At 36.0% G+C, this 26,833-nt stretch overlaps 1 protein-coding gene across 1 annotated transcript in view; it reads left to right on the top strand.

Moving 5' to 3' along the window:
- Positions 1-26,833, top strand: part of NUP210 (nucleoporin 210) — a 93,661-nt gene that overhangs the window by 40,049 nt on the left and 26,779 nt on the right. The window contains exons 12-23 of the mRNA XM_081318633.1: positions 9,653-9,808; positions 11,627-11,825; positions 12,245-12,390; positions 13,740-13,961; positions 16,871-17,044; positions 17,846-18,038; positions 18,316-18,422; positions 21,344-21,448; positions 21,531-21,632; positions 23,389-23,517; positions 25,301-25,428; positions 25,949-26,084. Coding sequence (XP_081174759.1) covers positions 9,653-9,808; positions 11,627-11,825; positions 12,245-12,390; positions 13,740-13,961; positions 16,871-17,044; positions 17,846-18,038; positions 18,316-18,422; positions 21,344-21,448; positions 21,531-21,632; positions 23,389-23,517; positions 25,301-25,428; positions 25,949-26,084 — 1,797 coding nt within the window. The remainder of the gene's footprint in view (positions 1-9,652; positions 9,809-11,626; positions 11,826-12,244; positions 12,391-13,739; positions 13,962-16,870; positions 17,045-17,845; positions 18,039-18,315; positions 18,423-21,343; positions 21,449-21,530; positions 21,633-23,388; positions 23,518-25,300; positions 25,429-25,948; positions 26,085-26,833) is intronic.

The following is a 26,833-nucleotide window of genomic DNA, read 5'->3' as shown; positions in this document are numbered from 1 at the left end:
AGTTGCCCCAAACCTCGCCATGTGGATTGCATACAAATATTATATAATTGGTAAATAAAGGTAGAACATATGTTAAATACACATCAAATAATAATATGCTTCCCTACAATTCTTGCTCAGTGACAGACCAAGGAGTTAACTCGGAAAGGCAAGAGGAAAATCTAGAAGAGGTCTGTGCAACTAATAGAAGGGAAAGGCTCACACTGATAAATTAAAAATCTTTGTGGTCTGCAAGGGAATGCTGGTGGGCTAATCAATGATTTGGTGACTAGAGGAGCATCTACAGTGTTGTAGCTCGTGGTCATGGTAAGCCATGGAGACACTAGGCAACATGACTTTTAGGGCAGTGGTGGTGGTTTTTTTTTAAAAAAAAGTCTGTGCTCTGTCCAAGGGTGCTTGGCAGGGTACATGTACAGGCCTGGTCTAGAATTTATTTTGGAGCATTCAACTATCTAAAGCAGGCATGTCAAACTCATTTTGTTTGAGGCAACTTCTTATAAAAGAATTGCCATTAATTTGTTTTAATATAATAATTTAAATCAATTTTTCACTTGATTTCAAATCAAATGAATTATATTGGTTGACAAGAGATGACAAGACTGAACATCGACATCTTAGGAATCAGCAAACTAAAATGGACAGGAATGGGTGAATTTAATTCAGATGACCATCAGGTATACTACTGTGGGCAAGAATCCCTCAGAAGAAATGGAGTAGCCTTCATAGTCAATAAAAGAGTAGGAAAAGCAATACTGGGATACAATCCTCAAAATGACAGAATGATCTCAGTTCAGATCCAAGGCAAACCATTCAATATCACAGTAGTCCAAGTCTATGCCCCAACCACCAGTGCTGAAGAGGATGAAGTTGACCAGTTCTATGAAGCCCTACAGCACCTTATAGAACTAACACCAAAAATTATGTCCTTATCATGATGGGGGATTGGAATGCTAAAGTAGGAAGCCAAAAGATAACCGGAATAACAGGCAAGTTTGGACTTGGAGTACAAAATGAAGCAGGGCACAGGCTGATAGAATTTTGTCAAGAGAATACAATGGTCATAGCAAACACTCTTTTCCAACAACCCAAGAGACGGCTCTACACATGGACATCACCAGACGGTCAACACAGAAATCAGATTGACTATATGCTCTCCAGCCAAAGATGGAGAAGCTCTATACAGTCAGTAAAAACAAGACCAGGAGCTGACTGTGGCTCAGACCATGAGCTTCTCATTGCAAAGTTTAGGCTTAAACTGAAGAAAGTAGGGAAAAGCGCTAGGCCAGTCAGGTATGAATTAAATCATATCCCTGTTGAATATACAGTAGAGGTGACAAATAGATTTAAGGAATTAGATCTGATAGACAGAGTGCCTGAAGAACTATGGACAGAGGTTCACAACATTGTACAACAGGTAGCAACCAAAACCATCCCAAAGAAAAAGAAATGCAAGAAAGCAAAATGGCTGTCTGAGGAAGCTTTGCAAATAGCTCAGGAAAGGAGGGAAGCGAAAGGCAAGGGAGAAAAAGAAAGATACTCCCAATTGAATGCAGAATTCCAGAGAATAGCTAGAAGAGATAAGAATGCCTTCTTAAATGAACAGTGCAAAGAAATAGAAGAAAACAATAGAATAGGGAGGACCAGAGATCTTTTCAAGAAAATTGGAGAGATGAAGGGAACATTTAATGCAAAAATGGGCATGATAAAGGACCAAAATGGCAGGGACCTAACAGAGGCAGAAGAGATTAAGAAGAGGTGGCAAAATTACACAAAAGAACTATACAAGAACGAGCTTAATGTCCCTGATAATCACAATGAGGTGGTCACTGACCTCGAGCCAGACATCCTAGAATGTGATGTGAAGTGGGCCTTAGAAAAGCTGAGCAACAACAAAGCTAGTGGAGGTGACAGTACTCCAGCTGAGCTATTCAAAATCTTAAAAGACGATGCAGTAAAAGTGCTACACTCAATTTGCCAGCAAATTTGGAAAACTCAACAGTGGCCACAGGATTGGAAAAGATCAGTTTACATTCCAATTCCAAAGAAAGGCAGTGCCAAACAATGTTCAAACTATCGCACCATTGCACTCATTTCCCACGCTAGTAAAGTTATGCTTAAAATCCCACAAGCTAGACTCCAGCAGTATGTGAATCGAGAACTACCAGAAGTACAGGCAGGATTTCGAAGAGGCAGAGGAACTAGAGTTCAAATTGCCAACATACGCTGGATCATGGAGAAAGCTAGAGAGTTCCAGAAGAACATCTACTTCTGCTTCATTGACTATGCTAAAGCCTTTGATTGTGTGGATCATAACAAACTGTGGCAAATTCTTAAAGAGATGGGCGTACCAGAAAATCTTATTTGTCTCTTGAGAAACCTATATGTGGGCCAGGAAGCAACAGTGAGAACTGGACATGAAACCACTGATTGGTTGAAAATTGGGAAAGGAGTCCGGCAAGGCTGTATATTGTCGCCCTGCCTATTTAACTTATATGCAGAGCACATCATGAGAAAGGCAGGGCTAGATGAATCAAAAGTTGGAATTAAGATTGCTGGAAGAAATATCAACAACCTAAGATATGCAGATGATATCACTCTAATGGCAGAAAGTGAAGAAGAACTAAAGAGCCTCTTGTTGTGGGTGAAGAAGGAGAGTGCAAAAGATCATGGCATCCGGCCCTCTCAATTCCTGGCAAATAGATGGGAAAGAAATGGAGGTAGTGACAGATTTTATTTTCCTGGGCTCCAAGATCACCGCAGATGGGGACTGTAGCCACAAAATTAAAAGATGCTTGCTCCTGGGGTGTGTGTGAAAGCCCTAACAAGCAGGCATATACATAGAATGAAGGCTACTGCTAAGCTTGTAAGCCGCCCTGAGTCTTCGGAGAAGGGCGGGATATAAATGTAATAAAAATAAATAAATAAAATAAATAAATAAATAAAGCCATGGCAAATCTAGACAGCACACTAAAAAGCAGAGACATCACCCTGTCAACAAAAGTGCGTATAGTCAAGGCTATGGTCTTCCCAGTTGCAATGTATGGCAGTGAAAGCTGGACCATAAAAAAGGCTGAGCACCAAAGAATTGAGGCCTTTGAACTATGGTGCTGGAGAAGACTCCTGCGAGTCCCTTGGACTGCAAGGCGATCAAACCAGTCAGTCCTAGTTCAACCCTGACTGCTCTTTAGAAGGCCAGATCCTGAAGCTAAAACTCAAATACTTTGGCCACATAATGAGAAGGAAGGACTCACTGGAGAAGAGCCTAATGCTGGGAAAGATTGAGGGCAATAGAAGAAGGGGACGACAGAGAATGAGGTGGCTGGATGGAGTCACTGAAGCAGTAAGCGTGAGCTTAAATGGCCTCCAGAAGATGGTAGAGGACAGGAAGGCCTGGAGGAACGTTGTCCATAGGGTCGCGATGGGTCGGACACGACTTCGCAGCTAACAACAACATTGGTTGACAATGAGATTTTTTTTAGTACAATTGCCAAATGCAATAAACTGGTTTTAGGTATATATTACTGGAAGGAAAAAGCAATCCCTGCTGCGTTACTGATCCCAGAGAAGCATTTGCATGTATGCAGGTGCCATAGTTATGGATGAGAAATATTGGTTGCAAAGTTGGCATTTCTGGATGTAATACAGATATTTTGGACTTATTTTAGTTTCTTTGCATGTTTGATATTTTTAAAAAGGCATATGCTACTGACTACACTTATGCACATATGTAACATCTTTTGCTAGAATACATGATCACTGCTTGTCCAGAATGTGAAAAGTGAAAGATTGTGACTAAACAAAATTTTAATGTACAGATAATACCACCAAAAATTATTTTAGCCTTTTTAATAAATGTTGTTATTGATGTTAAGTTCACCATTGAAAACATCATATATTGTTATGTATATACTAGGTTAATTATTTAAAGACTGAAGTGCAACATAACTAGATTCTAAACAATCTATTTTTCAAAAGACACAACAGTCCAAACAGTAAAAGTAAACTCCAAATTAAGAATATTTCATTCTTAAGAATTGTTTAATTTAAAGTGGTTTAGTTGTAATAAATGGTTAGATTCAAAATAGTTTTCAATAGTACAAAATAGTACAAAAGATACTTTTTTCTAGCATCAACTAAATTAGACATATTACATTGAGAAAAATGTTTCTCATTTCTTTCCTGCTACCTTTATGAAATCATCATTGCAGAGATGTTAACGTAGGAAATAGATTATTTTGTTAACTAATTTTACCTTCCAAAAGACAGAAGCAGATGAAAAATCTGAGGTTCTTTCCTGTTGGCTTTTTTTGAATTAGCTGCTTTAGATTCTAAAAGTTTAGTTCCTAAAGAAGTAACCCTGTAAATAATTTTAATGTCCTCCTCTAGTGCAGGGGTAGGCAACCTTGGCTCTTTTATGACTCAAGGACTTCAACTCCCTGAATTCCTGAGGCAGTATGGCTCAGCTTGGAAACCTCTCCCTTTCCTCTCAGCATGGCTGGCTCAGGATTTCTGGGAGTTGAAGTCCATGAGTCATAAAAAAGAGCCAAGATTGTCTAGCCCTGCAATAGGCTTAGGAAAGCCAATAGCTTCTTCTTCTTCTTCTTTTTTCAAAAAAAAAGGTGCCGGAACACCGTTCTGAGTGTTCTATGAGAAAAAAAGCCCTGAGTATATGTTATTAACTTTGGTGGCTGTAATCATGTTTCTACTGGAAAATGCGGTTTTGTTATTACTTGTTTGTAGTTTCCCACCTGTGTCCTTAAAAGCTTCATTTTACAATTTAGAAATCTTTTTAAACTTGAGTATGGTTGTAAATGAGAAATTTTGATAGAAAGAAATTTCAAATATAAAAATGATAAAAAATGAAAACAAATGACAATAAAAAAACAAGCACTTGCTTAAGTACTTGTTAGTTCTCTGAATCTTCAACTGTATTCACTCCCAACGGAAGAAGAATCACCTTAGAACCTGGCAGTTCTATTTTTTTCCCTGCTATTGGTATAATATTATTTATATATTTTTCTTCTGTACTTTTCATGTTTCTTCAGTTTCAAGAATAAGTTTATTTCATAGAAGTGCTTTTTTTCAAGAACGTTCTGTTATACAAGGATTTTTTAAAAACTTTTTTTATAACTTTCAATTAAAGTTGTAAAAGTCTTTGAATTTTTTTCTAAAGATTCATCCTTTGATTATGACTGAAGTGCTTTTCTTCAAAACAGTTATCTATGTGAAACATGTTTTTTAAAAAGTACTAAGCTAGTTGATACAATAGCTGGTGATTCTTTTCTAGTTAGTCTATCTAATTAAAGATGTAAAAAATAATCTTGAATAAGATTATGCAGTTCTGGATAATTTATAGCTGAGAATAAGCCCAGTAATTAATGCCTCATTTATTTCTGAGTAAATTCCACAAGATTGCATTGCATTGCATTCTTGAAAGCCTCAGTGAAGATCAGTTGAATATTTGTACTTCAGAGTACATATAAAGTTTATTAATAGGAATATAGCTATTTTCACATCAACTAGTTTTTCTAATTGACCATGGCTTGTAGTCGTTATTAGTTGTGGCTACTATAAAAAGATGATTTTTATATTGGTAATAATTAGGAAAAAATAAACATATACCTGGAATCTTTTTCTTTTAAATTCCATTTATATCCCGCCCTTCTCCAAAGACTCAGGGCGGCTTACAAGCTTAGCAGTAGCCTTCATTCTATGTATATGCCTGCTTATTAGGGCTTTCACACACACCCCAAGCGGCATTATTACAAAGTCAGCTTAATTGCCCCCAACAATCTGGGTCCTCATTTTACCTACCTCGGAAGGATGGAAGGCTGAGTCAACCTTGAGCATGGTGGGATGCTGGTTTGTGTGATGTTGGTTGATTTCACCTTAAAAATATACATAGTAATATAGAAATGGACACAGGAAAGATAGGAAGAATGAATAGGACAATTCCCTTAGGAGGAAGAACTAAGATATGCTTTTCTGCAATTTGGATAGAAGGTTATTTATGATTTATGATTTTCAGACAGCTTATGCTGTTTCAGATCTTTAATTTTTTGTTTGTTTGTTTGATAATATGACATCAAGTCAGGGTCAACCTTTAGTGATCACATGGATGTTCTCCATAATAATCTGTACCTAAGTTAGCCATCTAGGTCCTCCAGCAGTGAATCCATTGTAAATGAGCCAACCATTTTGTTACTGGTAATTCTCTTTTCTTTCTTCCAATCTTCTCCAACATTACAGCCATCTTCCACATAATGTGTCCTTTGTACCTTAAGTGAGAAATCTGGGTTGATTAAGAGAGTACAGAAGATGACCTTAACGGAAATAAGAGAGTTCATTTCATTTTTCGCTGTAGAACTTCACAGTGCTCATACTTCTTACTTCCATATTCCCACCTTAATTCTTCCGTTGCAGCTTCAGATTTTCTTTTCTTGTATGGCAACATCGGCTAGATATTCCAAAGGTTTTAATCCAGCCCAGCATAAACAGTATTAATATTCCAAAATATCCTCAGATTCTTCTCAGTAGCATGTTGAGTGCCATCTGACCTGAGAAGACTATCATCCAGTGTAATATTATCAGACATGTAATATTTTCCAACCATGTGGTTTTCTTGATAAAAAGACAGCAGTGGTTTATCAGTGTCTTTTTCCACACAGTATGAATTGATGTCTCGGCCACTCTCACTAAAGTGATCAACTGCCTCTGGCATTTTCCTATATCACAGCTTCCTAATATAGGTACCAGCTTGGTTTAGCTATTTTCAAATCTGAGTGAAATATGGTGAAAATATATACTTTGCACATAACTCACAGCATTCTTCAATCATCCCTCCCAGGAACAACCCTCCACCATCATGAGGTAGCACAGTAGGGTATTGTTTACTGTACGCCTATTGTTGTAATATAAATAGATAAACACACATACACTGCAGCAATCTAGAACAACAGGGGGAAAAACAGATTGCCTATACAATATGTTCCAACAGTGGATATCAGTACAACATTATTAAAAAATGCCAACTGCTCAAACCACTAAAACACAACCAACTCAAGCTATAAAAAAGAAAACACAGCCATACATCAGAAACAGCTCAGAAACAACTAAGCAACCTGCTACAACTACTGTTGTATCACCAGAGTTCACAAACCAATTAAAGCCCTCCAAAACATTCTGAGTAAGCTTAAAGAGCCAGCAGCCCCAAGAAGTCATCTACAACTTAGATGTAAGCCATTTAGGAGCCACTATGGAGGAAAGGCAGGTGGAAGACTAACAGCATATCCATGAATACCAACAAGCAATTAGAAGACATGATGAAAACACTTTAATCTCATAACACTTGGACAGACCTAATCATACTGGAAACCATGATAAACTCATCCATTCAACTAGGAAACTGTGAATGTCCTAATTAAATCCAAAACTGCTAGGAAGTTTCTGGAAGCTTGACAAATCTGCCATCAATAGTCACATAGAGATATACTATATTTACATACTATTGAAAAGAGACATAAAAAACCCTAAGGAGGTAACAAAAATACCAGAACACGTCTCTTCAATAGCCAACATCCAAATAAACAGGGATTGATTTTAGACAATCAAGCAGAACTAGAACAAATTCCACACTCATTAGCATTGATAATGTTACCTGGTCAGTTAATGAAATGTCTGCAAGCAAACAACCAAGCTCAAAGACCACAAAGAATTCCACAGTAAATCTTTATTATTAGCCTTGTGACTTACTATACTGGGACTGGCAAGATAGGTAGGTAGGTAGATAGACAGACAGACAGACTGACTGACTCTTTATTGTCCTATTTTTATTGTTGGGCACACTGGCACACATTGAAAATGAAATTCTGTTGCCTGCTCTCAAAAGTGTACACATACATAACACATAGAGATGCTTAGAATTAGACAAATCTCTAAGTAATGTCTATTAAGCATCTTAGTATCTATGGTATGTATGAGAAACCTTGCTTATGGAAACAATGCTTGAGTCGGTGGACCACAATTTATTCTAAAACAACTTTAAAGATAATATTTTATTTCTGTTTCAGCTACAAATGCTAGAAACAGGGTCAGTCATTATGATGAAGAAATTACCTGTAGAAAGATATGATTAGTGCCATTTTCTGGAAAACAATAAAATTTTGGGTCATCATTATTGTTTTAGATGTAGCATGTTATATTAATTAGGAAAAGAAAGGGCCAAGTTTATTTTTAAAAAAGAAATTCCACTTGAGTTTTTACTGTGCTTTGTTTTATGTAACTTAATGTTGCTAAGAATAATTCCATGACAAATGAGCCTTCATGTGCAGCCCTTCCACACACATAGGCTTCTGCATAGGTGAAGCATTAGAAGGGAGTCATAGGAAATAAGTTTGAGGGAAAGTCATGCTAGCATAAGATATAGAGATATTTTATTATTATCCATTATTATGATTGCTGCTATATTCATATTGGCAATGTGATACCTAGGCTGATTCTGCTAGTAACTAGATGCTTTTCAGATTAGATTTTTTTTATGCAACTACAGAATTGAAACAGATGGTAAAGATCTCTGATAGCTACAGCAGAAAGAGCTATCCTGCTGCTTAATTTGCAAGCAAATGCATCTTTCCGTATTCATAGGCTATAACGTGGAAGAAATTGCATTTTCTTTTTTAGCCTACAAAAAATGAAAAGAAGTAAATTTTCTAACACTTTTCTTTTATTGATAGCCTTTGAAAACTATGATACAGGACCTTTGGAAATACAGAGGATACGATCACGCAGAACTATTCAAGTCTCTGTGGGAATCATAATAAATGCAGTTACTCTTTATTGTTATCAGTGACTGACTTCTGATTAATTTTAGTAGCCATGTACTGTATATATGTAGCTAGTCTTCCCTTAGGGATAAAATAAAGATAGTATGTCAGGAAGAAATCAATGTTCTTTTTCTCTGTGCTGCCTCCCTCTTTGGCATTTATACTTCCAAATAATTTCTGTCATTAGGAAATGCTTTCAGCAGTAGACACGTTAGTTGCAGTGATGCAACATAATTCAGTTGGCTGCCTCCAGCTTTCAGTATAAGGAAATTAATCAGCTTCTAAAAATTGTGACAATCCTATTACCTGGATCGTTTACGTTTTGGCCCAGGGAAGCAATAATGTTGACTACAGATATTGTTAATTACTGAAATCTCTCAGATTATCCAACATATTTGGAGACATTGGGTACTGAGATGTTTTAGAGATGTATCAACAAATACAACCTCTGATAAAAAGAAAAATAGAATTATACTGCAGTGATATGTGTTGTTCTGACTCATGCTCAGAAAGGAATTAACATTTGTGTAGCAATAGCAATAGTATTTAGACTAGTATATCGCTTCATAGTATTTTACAGCATTCTCGAGGGGGTTTACAGAGTCAGTATATTGCCCCCAACTATCTGGGTCCTCATTCTACCAACCTTGGAAGGATGGAAGGCTTGAGCCTATTAGGATTGAACTCCTGTTAGCAGGCAGTTAGCCTGAAATACTGCATTCTAACTCCAAAGTATTCTCTTTAATTTGAGTTCAATAACTAACAGAAGTATAGTTTTAAAATGATTAATAAAGCTAATGTTTTAATTTGGTTTTTTTTCATGAACCTAGGCTTATGGTGGGAGTGGAAATTTTACTTGGACCTCATCTCAGCAAAATGTTGCTTCAATTACAATTAAGGGAACAATGACAACTGGGAATGAAATTGGTGTCAGTGTCATTCGCGCCAGAGATATTCAGAATCCTCTACACCATGGAGAAATGAAGGTAATTTTGTAAGAAGGCATCTTCTGAGCTCCAGAGAAGACTTATTGTACTTCCTGTAGTACCAAGAAGTAGGGAACTTCCTAACTGATGAATCTTCTTTGACAGTTTAATTTCCTAGATGAACTATTTATTTAGAGTAAACAGCATCAGTCTAATCTTAGTATTTTAAAACTACATGTAAATACAAGTATTTCACAACAGACTTCATACAAAATGTCATACTGTTGAGAACAAGGATAGAATTAAAAGAAAAACTGAGTATAGGATGTGAAATACCACAGCCAAGAATTAAAATCCAACCCCAAGTATGTAAATGGAGTTACCTGAAATCTTATTTGGACAACTCACAAAATTATTTACACAATTCCCAAATAATGTACCTTACAAACCTCTGCCTCAGATTCAGAAGTTGCATGTGTATGTAGTAACTGATCGATAATGCCATGCTTTCTGCACATGCCCCCGACAACTGCACATGACCCTTATGAGTACTGAAATATTATATTCAGTCTCCCCCTTCTAAATTTCAAATAAATGAGTGGTGCTTCCAAAACTTTCAGCAAATGAGACTTCTTTCCAGAAGATTCATAAACGATGTGTTTAACTAAAAGTCTACTTTCAGATTCATGATTCAGAGCACATAGCAATAGGAGTGCGCTTTACCCCACTTGAATTTGTAAGGAACAAATATTAAATTAAACTAACACCTTCAGTTTAAGATTTTAAATTGCATTTTCTGCTTGAACAAAGCATCTGCCCGCTGACCTTCATTATCAGATTATGCAAGTAGTGTATAAGTTCCACAAGGATTACAATTTTAACACCATACCATATGGCCTACAATTTAACCTGAAGCAGTAAGCAGATGGCTTCGAAAATTAGACATGCCAAATGAAAATCTTTGATCCTGTAGTTGTTATGAAATGTTACCATCCATCTGTGATGTTTTCTTTATCAATAATAAAGAAATCAATGCAAACCAAGTGTCAATTTACCCCTGTATTTGAGATAACAGTTTCACACAGGTGCCACAGAAAATACACTATTGGTTGCACTTTACAATCTATTGTAAGTTGCCACTCATAAGCAGTCTTGCTGTATAATTATTTTACAAGCCAGGCATTTCTGAAGTGTTTGGTTTGAAGGCAGGAAAAATAATGTAGACGGGCACCATATAGACAGAGTAGAATAGAGCTGGAAGGAACCTTGAGGTCTTCTAGTCCAGCCCCCTGCTCAAGCAGGAGAACCTATACCATCTCAGACAAGTGACTAGCCTCTTCTTAAAAATCTCCAGTAATGGAGTGCCCATGATTTCTAAAGGCAAGTTGTTCCACTGGTTAATTGTCCTCACTGTCAGGAAGTTTCTCCTTAATTCCAGGTTGCTCTCTTTGGTCAGTTTCCAACCATTGTTTCTTGTCCTGCTCTCTGTTGCTTTGGTCAATAGTCTGATGCTCTCTTCTTTGTGGCAGCCCCTGAAACACTGGAATAGTACTATCATGTCTCCCATGTTTCTTCTTTTCTTTAGACTAACCAAACTCAAGTCCTGAAGCCATTCTTCATATGTTTTAGTTTCCAGGCCTTTGATCATCTTAGTTGCTCTTCTCTGAACTTTTAGACATTAGACACAATATGATGTATGATTGACAGTGTGAAATACACTGCTTCCAAATCAGTAAATCAATCTATGAGCATGTGCCATTAATGTTTAAGCAATTAAAATGAAATTAGATTGGATTTTTGTTTGTTTGTTTCTAAATTCCAGTTCAAGGTTTTCATCTCTGCCTGGATCTTGCATGTTACTTTATTTTTGTTTCCAAGGTCTATGTGATAGAACCCAGTGATATGAAGTTCACACCTTGTCCAGTTGAAGCATATGTGGGCGAGACACTGGATCTGCCTCTGAAGATTATTGGTGTAATGAACAAGGAAACCAATGAGGTGGTCACTCTGAGTGATTGTTCCCAATTTGATTTAGCTGTCAACATTGAAAACCACAGTGTGTTCAGTCCATTTCAAGGTAACTTAAAATAAATTTTAATTTTTAAATAAATGGACAAATTCACTTCCTGATATATTAATCCTTTTTTATTAATAGTGCTTGCATTTAAATGCTTAATATTGGAGTTTATACATTATATGCATTTATCTCATAATTAAGCATGAATCTGTGGGGTGGATAAAATTTGTCTAAGATGCAAAACAAAAATGATAAAAGGGCCAAGTTTGAAGACTCCTGACTTAACCAGACTAACTGAACTTAGTATCCTTTTTGACAGAGGTTCAACTTTATTCTCTGTAATTGGTGTTTTTGCATTTTATTTGTTTTATTAATACATTGACTTGTAATAGTATGTTTATTAGCGTGGGCAAGTTTTAAAACTAAACATTTAAAAGTTATTTATTGTTATGCTCAGTTGTGGTTTTTTTTTTAAACAGGGAGACTTAAGCCAACTCCTGAATACTGCAGTGGGATCAGAATTAAAGCTGAAACCCAAGGGTATTCCTCACTTGTTGTTAGTTATACCCATGACCATATTCACCTCAGTGCCAGTATTACCATAGCAGCCTATCTGCCAATAAAAGTAAGCCTTAGTTTAATAAAGCTTTCTTTCTAATTCTAATAAATTCTTTCTTCAATATATTTGATTATACAGAATGAATTGATTTAAGATAAGTGAACTAAACAAATGTAATGACTAATCTTTCACTTGGAATAAAATGAACTTGAAACATCAGATTTGTTGATGTTTCCATTTGGAATTACCCTTAGTATGTGCTTTTAAAGACTGTGTAAGGGTTATTTATTTATTATATTTATTATTCCTTAATATTTCTGAATTACCTCTCTTCTAGGAAATTTAGAAGTCTGCACAGCAAATCAAACAACCCCCCCATAACCAAATGAGCAATAACATTAACAAATCCTAATATATAGAAATATTTATTAAAAATTACACCACAACTTTTAGGCATGTGCCTTTTTCATAAATATTGGAGTAGCATTTAAAATTTTTCTTGTACGATTAGATGGGAAGTCTTCTATAGCTAGATTTTATTTGTTTGTTTCTACACTGTCATATGCTGCTATTTATATACAGTACGTGGAATACTGTTTGCAGGAAAGACTAGAAAAAGTCCTTTATTGAAAGTAGCTGAAAATTTTTTTTCTTTGTATAACTATCATTAATTTGAATGCAGATTATTCAAAGTAAATTAACAAAAAGGTAATATTATCATATGTAGAAAGGTTGAACAAGATACAAAACATGTTGGAATTTCCCCTCATGTGATTCTTTTCTGCAGGCAGGTTACCAAATCTATTAGTTATTTTGGAAAAAAAATTTTTTTGCATGAATTACAAGTATTGTACAGTAGAATCCTAAATAAAACAATTGTGCATGCATCAAAAGTATCTGAGCTTTAGTGTTTGACATCAGTGCAGTTTGTTATAGATACTGCAGTGGTCTAATATTAAAAAACTGTATAGCAGACATGTCAAACACAAGGCCCGGGGGCCGGATCCGGCCCGCAAAGTGGTTTTTTCTGGCCCGCAAAGCCATCCTGGAAACAGTGAGGGAATGGCCCCCACTGCCTTGGCCCTGGCCCAGAGACCCTCCTTCTGCCAGAGACCCTCAGATCTGTCCCACTCCTGCCCGGGCCCCCCCCATGGGCACCCTTGATGCGAACGATGTAGAGCTGACCACGCCCACCCAGTAGGCCTTACACACTCTAGCCATGCCCACCCAGCAGGCCACGCCCACCCAGGCCACACCCACCCGGCCCCTTGAGGGCAACCGCAATGCTGATGCGGCCCTCAATGAAATTGAGTTTGACACCCCTGCTGTATAGGTTAGTTAACAAGATTAATAATTTCTGACAAAATTGCCGATAATATTATCATGATCTGAATCATTATTATTTTCTCCCCTAGATTATTGATCCTATTTCTGCTGCTTTGGTAACTTTGGGTTCTTCTAAAGATATCCTCTTTGAAGGTGGACCCAGACCATGGATTCAAGAGCCAAACACATTCTTCAGAAATACCAATACAGAACATCCAGAGAATGTTGGTTTACATTTACTAGGACCACCTACATCTAGGAATTCTTTCCAGCATTGGGCTAGAGCAACTTGTAAAGCCTTAGGGGACCATGTGAGTGAGACAAATTTTGATTCTAAAGTTTGCTAGATTTTTAGGTGACAAGAATTGAGGTGGTTTATTTTAACAGTCGGTATAAGAAATAAAGCTTCTTGCTTCTTGCTTGCATATGGTGATCATATCTATTATGACATTAGAATGCATGAATCATTTGCTGATCCTTATGCAAACTGATGCTATTTAACTCATAAGAAGTAATTTTTTTAACATTTTAAAATGCTTTTATATCATGAAAAGTGCTAATGCTTTAACCCAGTGTGTGTTTATTGACTGAATATAATTGCTTACTATATTACACGTTATTTCTCAGACTCATAAGACTAAAAAGAAGCATTAAAAAATCTGAAAAACATCTTTCAGATTATTAGATGTTTAAACAAATATAAAAATAATAACAATGATTACAGTTTCACAAAGGACCAAAAAATCATCCCTGTACATTGATCATTGATTTTTTTAAAAAAAATGCAGATATGACTTTAAATTTTAATGTTTCAGATAAAATAGCACACTTTTGCAAATCAATATGAGTGAATGCAATCAAAAAGACATGATCAATCACTGATTGATTGATTGATTGATTGATTATGTGTTATCAACACTTAGTGGCATTGCATAACTACACTTCCAGGGGAATCTGTCCCCAACCTGGCCCTCCCTAATTGTGCACCCAACATCACCATCTTTGAATCCTTCTATCTTGCTGCTGATTGTACCTTTCTTTTTTTTCCCCTTTACTTTTACCAGCATTATGATTTCTCATAAGAGCTGGATCTTTGTATGTTTAAAATATGAGAGTCTGGTCATTTGAGCCTCTAGTAAAAAGTGTCAGTTGATTTGTTCTGTGATTGATTTGTTTGCTTTCTTCACTATCCAAGACTAAAGTTCAAAAGCATTAATATATTTTCTATTCTATCTATCAAAGTTTTGCTATCAGCATAGTGCAGGCTCTTAATGTTTGTTCTTTCCATTTTAAAACCAAGCTTATCTTCTTAAATTCATAGACTCTTAATATACATATCTGGTGTACAGGTTGAAAACAAGGAAAGAATGTACAGCCTTATCTGACTCCATTATTAACCGTGAGCTTAGTCTGTTTCACCATATTCTGTCCTGAATTGTATTCTGTGTATACGTGTGCAATCAATGAGAAATTCTTGGATTTAGTTTTCCCTATCACATTCTCTTACCTGACACAGTTTATACCATCACAGATCTTTCTGTAATTACTGAAGCATAAATTAACTTTTTTGATTGGTTTTTTTTCCCAATTATCCAGTGCATATCAGCATCACCGTTTTTAAAAACCAGGCTGAACATCTGGCATCTCTCTTTCCATGTAGGATTGAAAGCCTTTTTAGATGACCCTAAATATTATTTTGCTAGCATGTGACATCAAGGATCTTGTACAATAGGTTCCACACATTCTTAAATTTCCTTTTTGGGTACTACTATATGGACTGAACTCTTCTAAGATCAGTTAAGAGTAACTCTAATACTAGATGGTTAGATGAGCACTCTGGTCACTAACAATATGAAGAATTAATGTAATGTCTACAGAAATATGGCAAGCAGCCTAAGATACTCTAAAGGTTCAAATCAAGCTATGACAGCAGATCTCAAGTTCAGTCGGACACTGTGTCGTTCTCCAGATCTTGCCAACATAGCTTTTTATATATACAGTATATAAAAGTTTTATTAATTTTTAAAAATCACAGTCTTTAGTGCTTACTAAACAACTTGTTGCCTGGGTTCAATTGTTTAACATTAACTTCTTCAATATAAACCTGTTCATTACTACACAATCCAGTATTTTTTCCCTGATCCTCCTTTCTTCTCCATATTTTTTCCATTTTCTCCTCATTACACAGTTACAGTTTTGGTGCGGTTAATGTATACAGAGTAAAGTATAAGCAACTTCATCATATTTTACTAATATCATACAAATAACAATAATATCAATTCATAAATCAATATCCTGTTTTTCGTGCTCTTGTTAAGGTTTGACTTCCCATTGGTATTTGAAATATCTTTCTCCCTCCATTTCCTGTGCTGCTAGAGTTGCATTATACAATAACCCAAGATTGCAGATTCTGATCATTATCAATGATAATCTAACCTTACTGTAAGAGTAATGCAATACTTTAACCGGACATTCACTGTTTCTTACTGATCTGTAACTATCACTTCCACCTTCTAAAAATGAAATCTAATAGAATAAGCTGATGATTATATGAGCATACAGTCTTTAACTTTAATAGAATCTGGAAACATAACATCAATAAGATTTTTTTGTGAAAAATTAATCTCTCTTATTATGAACAATTCAGCATGCCAGTATGGTTCATTCAATAAATTGCGATGTTAAAAGTCAAGGATTAGGCATGAATACAACAGTTAAAAGAAAATAGTTTCATAACAATCTCATTCGGCTGCATTAAACTTCTTTTTAAGTATTGTTAATGCACCATATGGAAAATTCTACCTTGAGTATTCATATAATCTAAATTTACTTGCAATAAGCAGTAAATCTGAGAATATTATTTCTGCCCATAAAGACATTCTATCATTAAAATACGATAGTTGGCGTCTCTTGAAGCAATCACTTATATGTACACATGCCACTTATCTTCTTAAAGATCAGCCATCTGTTTCAAAATCCTAAAAACTTTATTTTATTTTGCAGTGTTGAAGTGGGTAAAATAGCAATAAAGTTGCCCTCCGATAATGGACTAGAAATGCTTTTGAAAATAAATGCCAGAATGATACATCTTTATATGTCAACATTTCTGAAACAAAAACTCAACATTAATGATCTGTCTTAAACAGTATTGCATAAAAAAGAAGTGTTTTGCTTTGTACAAACTTTTTTTTATTATTTATTCTCACCAATGTTTATGCAGATAATTTCACTAACAATTGGCAACAAGCCCACTGCAACCAACCCTTTTCCAGCTGTTGAGTCAGCTGATGTGACGTTGATTTGTGCCATTCCCTCTCGGTTTTCCTTGGCAGTTGTATCTGCAGATCCTGAGCTGGATGTTTCCTGTCCCTTTCTTCATCAGGACAAACAAGGGGTAGGTATGAATTGGGGGAAGAGAATGTAGCAATTACAAATATTTCTTTTGGTGCTTACCATCCTCTCTGATCTGCCTAATTTATTTAATGTGCTAAGACAGAGAGGAAGCAGATCCATTGCTAATTCCTACCCTTTAACATTTTTATAAGAACTGCTACAGAAGAGCTCAACATATATTTTGGAAATAAAATGATAATGGTTTTGTCCAATGCTTTGGTTGGAAGGCTCCCAATTTCCCTGGAGAAAAATAAGCTATTGTGGTAGAAAATATCCAGGGAGATTGAGAAAAGCAACTTTATGAACATGATGATCTGGCCACACACCACCATAATAGTTTTGAACGAGGTTGGGGTTAGCTTTTGTGATGCTTTCAAAATCCTCTTCACAAGACCTGGGATAACAAATGTTTCGACACATATAGTTGTATTCAGTTGTTCCAGCCATATCTGTGGAACTGATTCTCCTTGCCCTCTGCACCTTCACATCTTAAATCTACTCTGGAACTGTATGGAGCAAATGGGAAGTATCTTGCAGGAGAGAAACTGTAATATGTAGTATAGCCCCAGCCATTCTCCTGCAAGTTAGGTGCCTTTTAGATATCTTAGTAGCACCAGAAAGCTGCCTTTCTACAGCTGCATTCCAAAATCCTGCTGAAATATTTAAAGATCTACTAACAGATTGTTCAATATAGTAGAATATGACCAGTTTTTGATCTTGTGCATCATTTTTGTGAGCTCAGATGCATGTGTATTTTTAAAGACATTTTTCATATTTATAAACAAAATAATTTATCTTCTAGGTTCCTATTTCAATTTTCCGCAACCCAGTATTGGAGCTAGAAGTTTATAATCATCAGGGCCATAAATTTGACAATTTCAGTTCTCTTACTATAACCTGGGAATCAACAGACCATTTACTAGCTAGCATTGAGCCCAAAATGCCTATGGAACTTTCTATGAAAGATCATGGAAACAGCCAGAAGAAAATGCAAGGTACCTACCGTGCCCTCACATTTTTTCCAAATATTCATTCAGTTTCCTTGTGATACTATTCCATCACTACCAGTCCTTGGTTCCTGGAATGAAAATTTGTTCATAGATCCAAGAAACTGAAAAAAGTGTCATATTTTTCTAAGAATATTAAAAAAAATGGGAGACTGGGGTGTGAGGCTGTGTAATTTTGAAGGCTACTTTATTGCTATGGTCCTATGTTCCGATGGTTTATTCAGCAGTACATACTGCTTTCCAATTTTCTCTATCCTTTTTTTAGGTCTGCAAACTGTTTTAGTTCATCATAAACCAGGAGCAACAATAATATCAGCTACTGCAGTTGGCTATCAGCAAGTTCATTTGATTACCAATGAAGTAAAGAAACCGGTAATACTTTTTCCCTCAGATTACTGCCCCAATAAGATATATTTTCTATATCCATTTCCTAACACAATATTAGTATACTGTATTTTAAAGTATAATTCTAAAATATTATAATCCAGACCCTTAGAAGTAAAACAAAATACTAAAATGGTTTTTCTAGCTTTGAAATCCATCCTCCTCTTCCTCTTCATTATTCTTTTTGGTAGGTCCTAAATTGTTCTTCGCATATTTTACTGTGAATGCAGGTTTAACCTGAAGAAGGTTCAATTGTCAAAAAACTGACTGTAGTTTTAGAGTTAACCATAAGCAGTATAGTCCTCGACGTATGACCACAATGGAGCCCAAAATTTCTATTGCTAAGTGAGACCGTTGTTAAGTGAATCATTGCAGTTGTTAATTTAATAACACAGTCCTTAAGTGAATCTGGCTTCCCCATTGACCTTGCTTGTCAGAAAATTGCAAAAGGTCATCACATTATTTATTATTTATTTATTATTTGGATTTATATACCGCCCCTCTCCCAAAGGACTTGGGGCAGTGTACAGGGCAATTAAAACACTATATACAACACATAATATTCAAAAATTAAAATAAATTAAACCAAATAGCCCTAAACAATAAAACACGTTCTAAAATGTAAAATTTAAAATTTAAAATCTAAAATCCCAGTCCCTCAGTCCAGGCCGGCAAGTTCAAATAGCCAAGTCTTCAGGTCGCGGCGGAAAGAGCAAAGGTCGGGAGCCATCCGGAGCTCAACAGGGAGCTGATTCCAAAGGGCTGGCGCGCCCACAGAGAATGCTCTCCCCCTGGGGGCCACCAGTCGACATTCCCTGACCGACAGCACCCTGAGGAGGCCCTCTCTGTGGGAGCGCACAGGACGATGGGAAGTTAATGCCGACAAAAGGTACTCCCGTAAATATACATGACCCCAGGGTACTGGAACCGTCATAAATATGAGTCAGTTGCCAAGTGTCTGAATTTTGTTCACGTGACCATGGGGATCCTGAAATGGTTAGAAGTGTGAAAAATGGATAAAGAAAATATTGTTGTTTTTAATTAGTGAAAAGAATAAATTGTTCAGTCTGAGTTTTTACATATAACACATTAATTATAATCCTCAAAACTTCTAAATACATTCTGCAAAGTGATTTCGTGAACTTTGCAATTATCTCTTCCTCTTCTTGGGCCTTTTTGTTAAGCAGTGTTGGCATGTATTGAGCTATGCTATATAAATTAACAAAATAATAACTTTAAAGAAAAGAGGAGGAAATTTAAGAACAAACAAAAAAAAGCCACCAAGGCAAACAAATAGACATAATAATGAATGGAGGCAAATATAAACATTCTGGTGAGAGAGAAGTTCTCTGAGGAAGGGCTCAAGCATGAGTCCGAAAGCTCAGAAGAATAAACCTCTGGTCCTGGGGACTGACCCAGATTGGACCCTGCAGACTTAATAATGTTTACATACTTTATATTTAGTGCATTTAAGTTTCAATTTTAATACAAGGAATAAGAGGCATTATAGAACTAAGGTAAGGTGTAACATTTGTTACTGTTATGCCTCTAAGCCAGGGGTGTCAAACTGCCGGCCTGCGGGCCGGACGCATCATCCGGAAGCTGCTCCCACCCCATTGTCAGCAATGGCAAAACCGTCCCAATACGTTGCATGACGTCACGTGACATCGCAAGTTTGACATGTCTGCTCTTATAAGTAGTCAGGTGACTAGTTCATGTTGCTCAGTACTGTTGATGGTGAAAATGATTTTTCCAGGTTATATTTGAAACACTTTGCAAACAAAGCTTCTCTTTCGCTGTTCACATACAGTTTCCCCATTATTTGTATTTTTGTGTGGTGGAGCTCTTATATGTTTATACAAAAAATGCAAATAATATACGTTTAGGTATTTCCAAGGTCAAAATTTATATTTAATCTAAGATAATTCAGCTAGAAGCAGATAATTGTTAGTTCACTTTAGTAGGAAATGATTACTGTAGTACTTAGAGAAATTTATTTTTTAAAAAAATAATAATTTATAAATTGATGTGCTACCTGTCTCCCCTGTTTCTGAAGTATATTTGGCTAGTCCACCAAGACTTGCATTTTTCAATAAAAATATATAAACAGAAAATTTAAATAATTATTTATTTAACTAATATATATATATATATATATATAAATGTATTTATGTATTTAATTACCAAACCAATTTATGCAGCTAGTATGCTTATTTATTTATTTATTTATTCAGTGTCATTTATTCATATATAAGAGAAGACAGGAGAATTTCATTCTTATGTAATGCCATGCATTTGTAAAGTTTTGATATTATCATGAAATTAAGGAAATGGAGAAAACAAGAAATTTGGTTAAGAAATTAGAATTAATATCAGAAATGTGTGAAGCCAATGTTTCATGGAGCTCAATTAGCTTACACAATTAGATAAAATGCAAGCTGTGTTCACTGTTGAAATATAAGCTGTAGGTTGGGATTGTTCTGGAGAGCATATCAAAATACACTGGCATTCATAAATATAAATATATAAAGGCATGTTTTGTGAAAATAGAGGTATCGGAATGATTAACTTATTACTAGAACCACATGATCTAGAATCTACATTTTCCAGAGTGGTTTCTCTTATTATTTTTTTTATTTCTTAGAGTTTCCTTCAGGATTCAGACTGATGGTCACAGTACTTTCTTCTATTTTTCCACAGCAAAAATATGTGAGATAGATTGGGCTACTTACTGGTACTAAGTTACTCAGTGGGTTTCATAGTTGGGGGTGGACACGAATGAGTCTCCCCAGTCCTAGTCAAATGCTTACTCCACCGGTACCACTCTAGCTTACTTTTCTAAATCATTCTTCCTTATTGTTATCATCTTCAATATCTATTTTGCTTTGTTTTTTGCTTCTTCTTTACAGTATGAAGCTCTTTTACCTGTAAATGCAGGTATTGAACTAATACTTGTGGAAGATGTTAAAATGAGTCCTAAAGAAGTGACTATTTATAATCATCAGGCAGTTAAGGTAGGTCTGTGTGTTTGTATCTGTATGTGTGTAACAACTGATATCTCAGTGTGACTATTCTAAAATGTGCTTTTGTTCACAGGCTGAACTGATTATTAATGGAGGCTCTGGATATTTTTTTATTAACACCAGCATCGTTGACATTGTTAAAATAGTATATGAAGAAGGTAAAGACATTGCTCTGGTAAGTATTTATTATGCAATTTTTTTTATAAAAAACCATTGAAATTCTGGTTTTTGTAAAGTGTATTAGAAGAACTTTAAATCAAATAATCTTAGAAATAAAAAAAACTTACAGAAGTCATGGAATAAGAGTCCACCATCTCTTAATTATGTCAGTTAGGATAGTAAGAAGACACATAAATCTGTTCTGCTTTCTTTAAAGAAAGCTCTGTGAGAAACATTCTTAAAGGACCCATGGTAGCACAATGATTAGAATGCAGTATTGCAAGCCAGCAGTTCGATCCTGACCAACTCAAGGCTGATTCAGCCTTCCATCTTTCCAAGGATGGTAAAATGAGGAGCCAGATTGTTGGGGGCAATAGGCTGACTCTTTAAACTGCTTAGAGAGGGCTGTAAAGCACTGTGGAGTAATATATAAGTCTAAGTGCTATTGCTATTGCTAAAGTAACAGGTTAGTTCTAGTTGGTACCAGGCTAGAAAACAGGAGATTGTGAATTCTAGTCCTGCCTAAGGCCTGAAGCCAGTTATGTGACTTTTGGCCAGTCACACACTCTCAGCCCTAGGAAGAAGGCAATGACAAATCACCTCCCAAAATGTTGCCAGGAAAACTATACGGTCTATGGCAGCAATTGCCAGACTTGAAAGCATACACACACACAAAATATCTACTGGGTGTGAATAGGGACAGTCTCTTAATGTTCTGATGGGCCTTCAACTATATTCTGTATAATTTTACTTTGATCAAGTTAGACTTATATTCAGCAAAGTAAAATTCTGTCTTGAGTATGACTATTTTCATATTGAGTAAACAGCAATTAATTAACTAACAATTCACCATTCAGTCTGACATTCTTCAAATTAATTTCTGTTCTTTCATGTTTTTACCTCCTTATTTATATAACTTGCTTTATATGTGGATAAGTGTGAGAGTTTTTAGTTTGAAGACAGAGATCAGCCTTGCCCACTGCTCTCTGCTGATGTGAGCAGCTCTAGGAGATAATATATTTTGCAGCACGAAATAGAAATACTGTAAAGCTAAATCTATTGATAAATCACATTGCTTTGTACGGCTTTTGAAGTTCCCTGAGTTTAGGTAATGAAATTAGACTAAACCCTTTACAAAGTGTCAGACTTTCATAGGATATCTGCCTTAGATGGTTTCAGAAAATGTGTGAGCTCAAAGAGAGTGACAGCCAAAGCTATAAGAAATGGATTGAAGACATTACAGAAAATTGTAATACCTTGCGATATATGACAAAAAGCCATTGTGATTAAAAGTTTTCACTGAAAAGTGAAATTGTTCTTCAGGAAGATAAGCTGCCATCAGTTTATGTGGTGTCATTAAGAATAAACTACTCAGCAGTACAGATGCTTTCTTTCTGTTTTCCCCTTAAATTCAGTCTGAATACTCTCTTTTAAGGACTCATTTATAAGATCCTTTCTCGCCAAGATTTGTGTTTTGTTTTTCTGTTTCCAAAAAGGAATACAAGACTGGAGGCTAATAGTTGCATTAGATGCACCTGAATGCAATTGTTACCTGCAGGCTATTCCTCAGATATATTTTAAAATTTCATTTGGAAAGAGCAGTATCTCCTTCGGTGGAAAAATGTCCTCCTTAATCTTAACTGCACAATTTTCTTTTGTCACTGTTATTTACCATTTATTATTTGCTTGAAGCACAATAACTTTAAGTAAAGAGTAGTCAGAATAACTAGTTAAGAACAACATTTGATTCCATATTCTTCTGTTTATTTTAGATATATCCCTTATATCCAGGGTCAGTATCTGTAATGATACATGACTTGTGTCTTGCATCTTCCACCATTGCTAAAACTGAGGTGTATGTTTCTAATATACAAGAAGTATATGTTGGAATTGTTGATAAGGTTAGTATTCAGTTCTAAGTGAATGATTTGATACATTGTTTACTGCTGGGGGAAAATATTCTACTCAAAAATTCTTCAAGATTAATTCATTATAGGCAAGTGGTTGGAGTTTCATTTATGATTTATTTTGCTCTGAGGAATACATTTAAGAATACCGATAGAGAAGAATATTTTTAGCTCAGGTTGAACTGTGGGGTCCTTGGTGCTCTCTCAGCTTGGTTGTTTCCTTGAAGACATTTCATTACCAGCTTATGACATCACCACGTCATCAGTTTGGTAATAAAAAAGCTGACAAGAAAACAACCAAGCTCAGTGGACACCAAAGACTTGAGAGCACTTTGAATACTTCTAGATCATATTGGGTTCTACTGTTAAGCAACCAAGATTTTTTTAAGGTGTCTAAAATATGTAACAGATCTATAGTTAATTAGGTATACGTATTAACTTATTGCAAATGAAAGCAGTGTTAATGGTTTTTTTTCCACGGCTAAGTCAGAATTCTAATAAATGTTGGCAAGTTATTGTTTGAACCTGGGCCTAAGAATCTCATGTAACTTGAGCACGCATTTCAGTTTGGGGTCTCTTTGAAGCAGACTTAACCCATTTTCTACCCTAACCCATCCTCTTGAATTTTGATAGCACAATTTAGAGTTAATTTTAAAAGGGGAATGGGAATGGTTTTCTCAAAAAAGCATCCCTCATCATTCAGTCAGAACTGAGGAAAATTCTTGGATGAGAAGTAAAACATTTTCAAGGAAAAAAGACCAAGAAAGTCCAGTTGCCTTTTGAAAAGCACCTTTGGGCAACCATGACCTGGAGGATTGAGAATAGTCTTATTTCTGTAAAGGAAAAGGGGAGGTGAAAAACTATAATTAGCAAACATTGCCATTTTGCTGCCAAATTTCAATGATACAATTGAGTCATGGAGCATAGTTTGGGAATGGCAAGCAACTAACAGGCCTTGTCTTAACATAAGGGGTGTATTCGATAAGCCTAAGGTAACTAAATAAAATGCAGTTCAGAAGTTCAACTAGTACAGGGGTCCCCAACCCCCAGTCTATGGACTGGCACCATAGCATGCCACAAACTAGGCTGCGCAAGGAACCAAAGCCCCATCCGCCGGATGCAGGCAGTACATGAAACCACGCCCCCTCTGGTCCATGGAAAAACCTCTCTCCACGGAACTGGTCCCTGGTGCTCAAAAGGTTGGGGACCTCTGAACTAGTATATTCAGCTAGTTTGGTCTGGTGGTTAAGCTACCAGACTAGAAACCAGGAGACTGTGAGTTCTAGTTCCACCTTAGCCATGAATGCTAGCTGGGTGACTTTGGACCAGTCACTCTATCTCAGCCCAAATCACTCCAAGGGTTGCTGTTGTGGGGAAAATAGGAGAAGGAAGTTGTATTCCTATGTTCGCTGCCTTGACTTCAAAAATAACAAAGGGATATACAGTAAATAAATAAAATAGTGCCTTTATTACATTATGGCTGGGGAGCTGCATAGAAACCTCTTTCCCAGCCTTGAATTATCCCACAGCTTATTCTAGAATGATAACTGGGGATTATACTGACTGTGAATAGTGTAGATATAGACAGTACGTCTAAGGAAGCTGACATAGAAGCAAGTCTGATTGCAATCTACAGTTGCTAAGAGATAGTGAAATCACTTTGATTGCAGTAATTCTGTATTAGTAGACTGATCGTGGTGCACAATATTTTAAGCTACAGATAAACAGAATGTATTGCTTGAACTGAAATGCAAAACTCTGTAAACATATATTGTAGGTAGAAATTGGCAAAAACGTTAAAGCATATGTCAGAGTGCTGGATGCTTCGAAGAAATACTTTCACAGTAAAAACTTCAAATTTATGGACTTAACTCTAAAAGCAGCATCTCAGATTATTTCCTTAAAGTAAGTGCTACGTTCATTTATTATACTCTGCTTTAAGTACTATAGAAAAACAGCAGTGGATATTTATGACTGTCATAAATATGACGGAAGTGAGGTCATATGTCCATCGCAGTCACATGATGTCTCACTTAATAACAGAGTTGCCAGTCCCAATTGTGGTTATTAAGCAAGGGCTACCTATATATTTTTGGTTATCTTTTTCCATGTCTTACATCAGGAGTCTTCAAACTTGGCCCTTTTATGACTTGTGGACTTCAACTCCCAGAATTCCTCAGCCAGCGTGCCTGACTAAGGAATTCTGGGAGTAAAAAGTCCACAAGTCATAAAAGGGCCAAGTTTGAAGACCCCCATCATACAGCTCATCATATTGTCTTGTTGATATTTCTTACTATGTTATCAGCTCATCATTGCAAATGGACACAACTGAAAATTCCGCATTGAATTAAATTGAGGCAATTGCTCTTTAATGCATCTAAAGGCACATTCAGTTTTCTGCTATTCATGCATTTTATTGTTGCAGAGCCCTTGATGAAACTTCTGATGAATACACCGCTGTTTTTCTAGTGCATGGCATGGCCATAGGTCAAACCAGTGTTACAGGAGTTGTCACTGACAGATATGGTGAAAAGATCTATTCAATTCCACAACAGATTGAAGTAAATATATTCACTGTTAGCTATGAATGCTTTTAGGATGACTTTTTATAATGATGCTTCTCAGCCAGAAAGGCTCATCACTCAAAATGATTTTAAAAAATTTAAAGCAAAATTATTTTAATGCACAAATATCAGTATCATTGGGCAGAAATATGGACGTAGTAATGCTATGCACTTAGCTTGATAAATCAGGAAAGATATTATTGATTAGTTTAACAAGCATCAGAGCATGGATGCTTCTTTTGCTTTGCTTTGCTTTGCTTCGCTTTGCTTCGCTTCGCTTCGCTTTGCGCTGATCCAAACAAAGGAGGCCATGGGACTGAATGTTGGGCAGTGATGAGGGCGGAGAGGACAAGCAGAAAGTAGAGGAAAATGCACTTGAGATAATAGTTCAGAAAGAAGCTGAGGATTAATAAGACAAATGCTGTGAAAATGGTCAAGCCCCAAAGTTGTTGCAATAGAATTGGGATAAATGCTAGATAATAAAATTAACTTTAAATGAAAGAAAAGATGGCAAGAAGGAATGGAATTGTCAGAACACAGCCACAAACAAGGGGAAAAAGCACTAAAATGCTTTTCAAGGTAGGAAAAATTAAGAGAAAGATAATGACAGGGCAGAAGGGGGAATGGCAAGCTGCTTTGAGTGCAGAGGTTTAAAAAGATAAAAGAATGCCACTATAAGAAGAAAAAATGAACATGTAGAGCAAGAAGGAGCATTCAAATGAAAATTGTTATGTCATTCCAAACAG

Source organism: Vipera berus, assembly GCF_964194415.1.
Source record: "Vipera berus genome assembly, chromosome: 2".
In the NCBI taxonomy this organism is placed as follows: domain Eukaryota; kingdom Metazoa; phylum Chordata; class Lepidosauria; order Squamata; family Viperidae; genus Vipera; species Vipera berus.
This window is presented reverse-complemented; position numbering and strand designations above follow the sequence as displayed.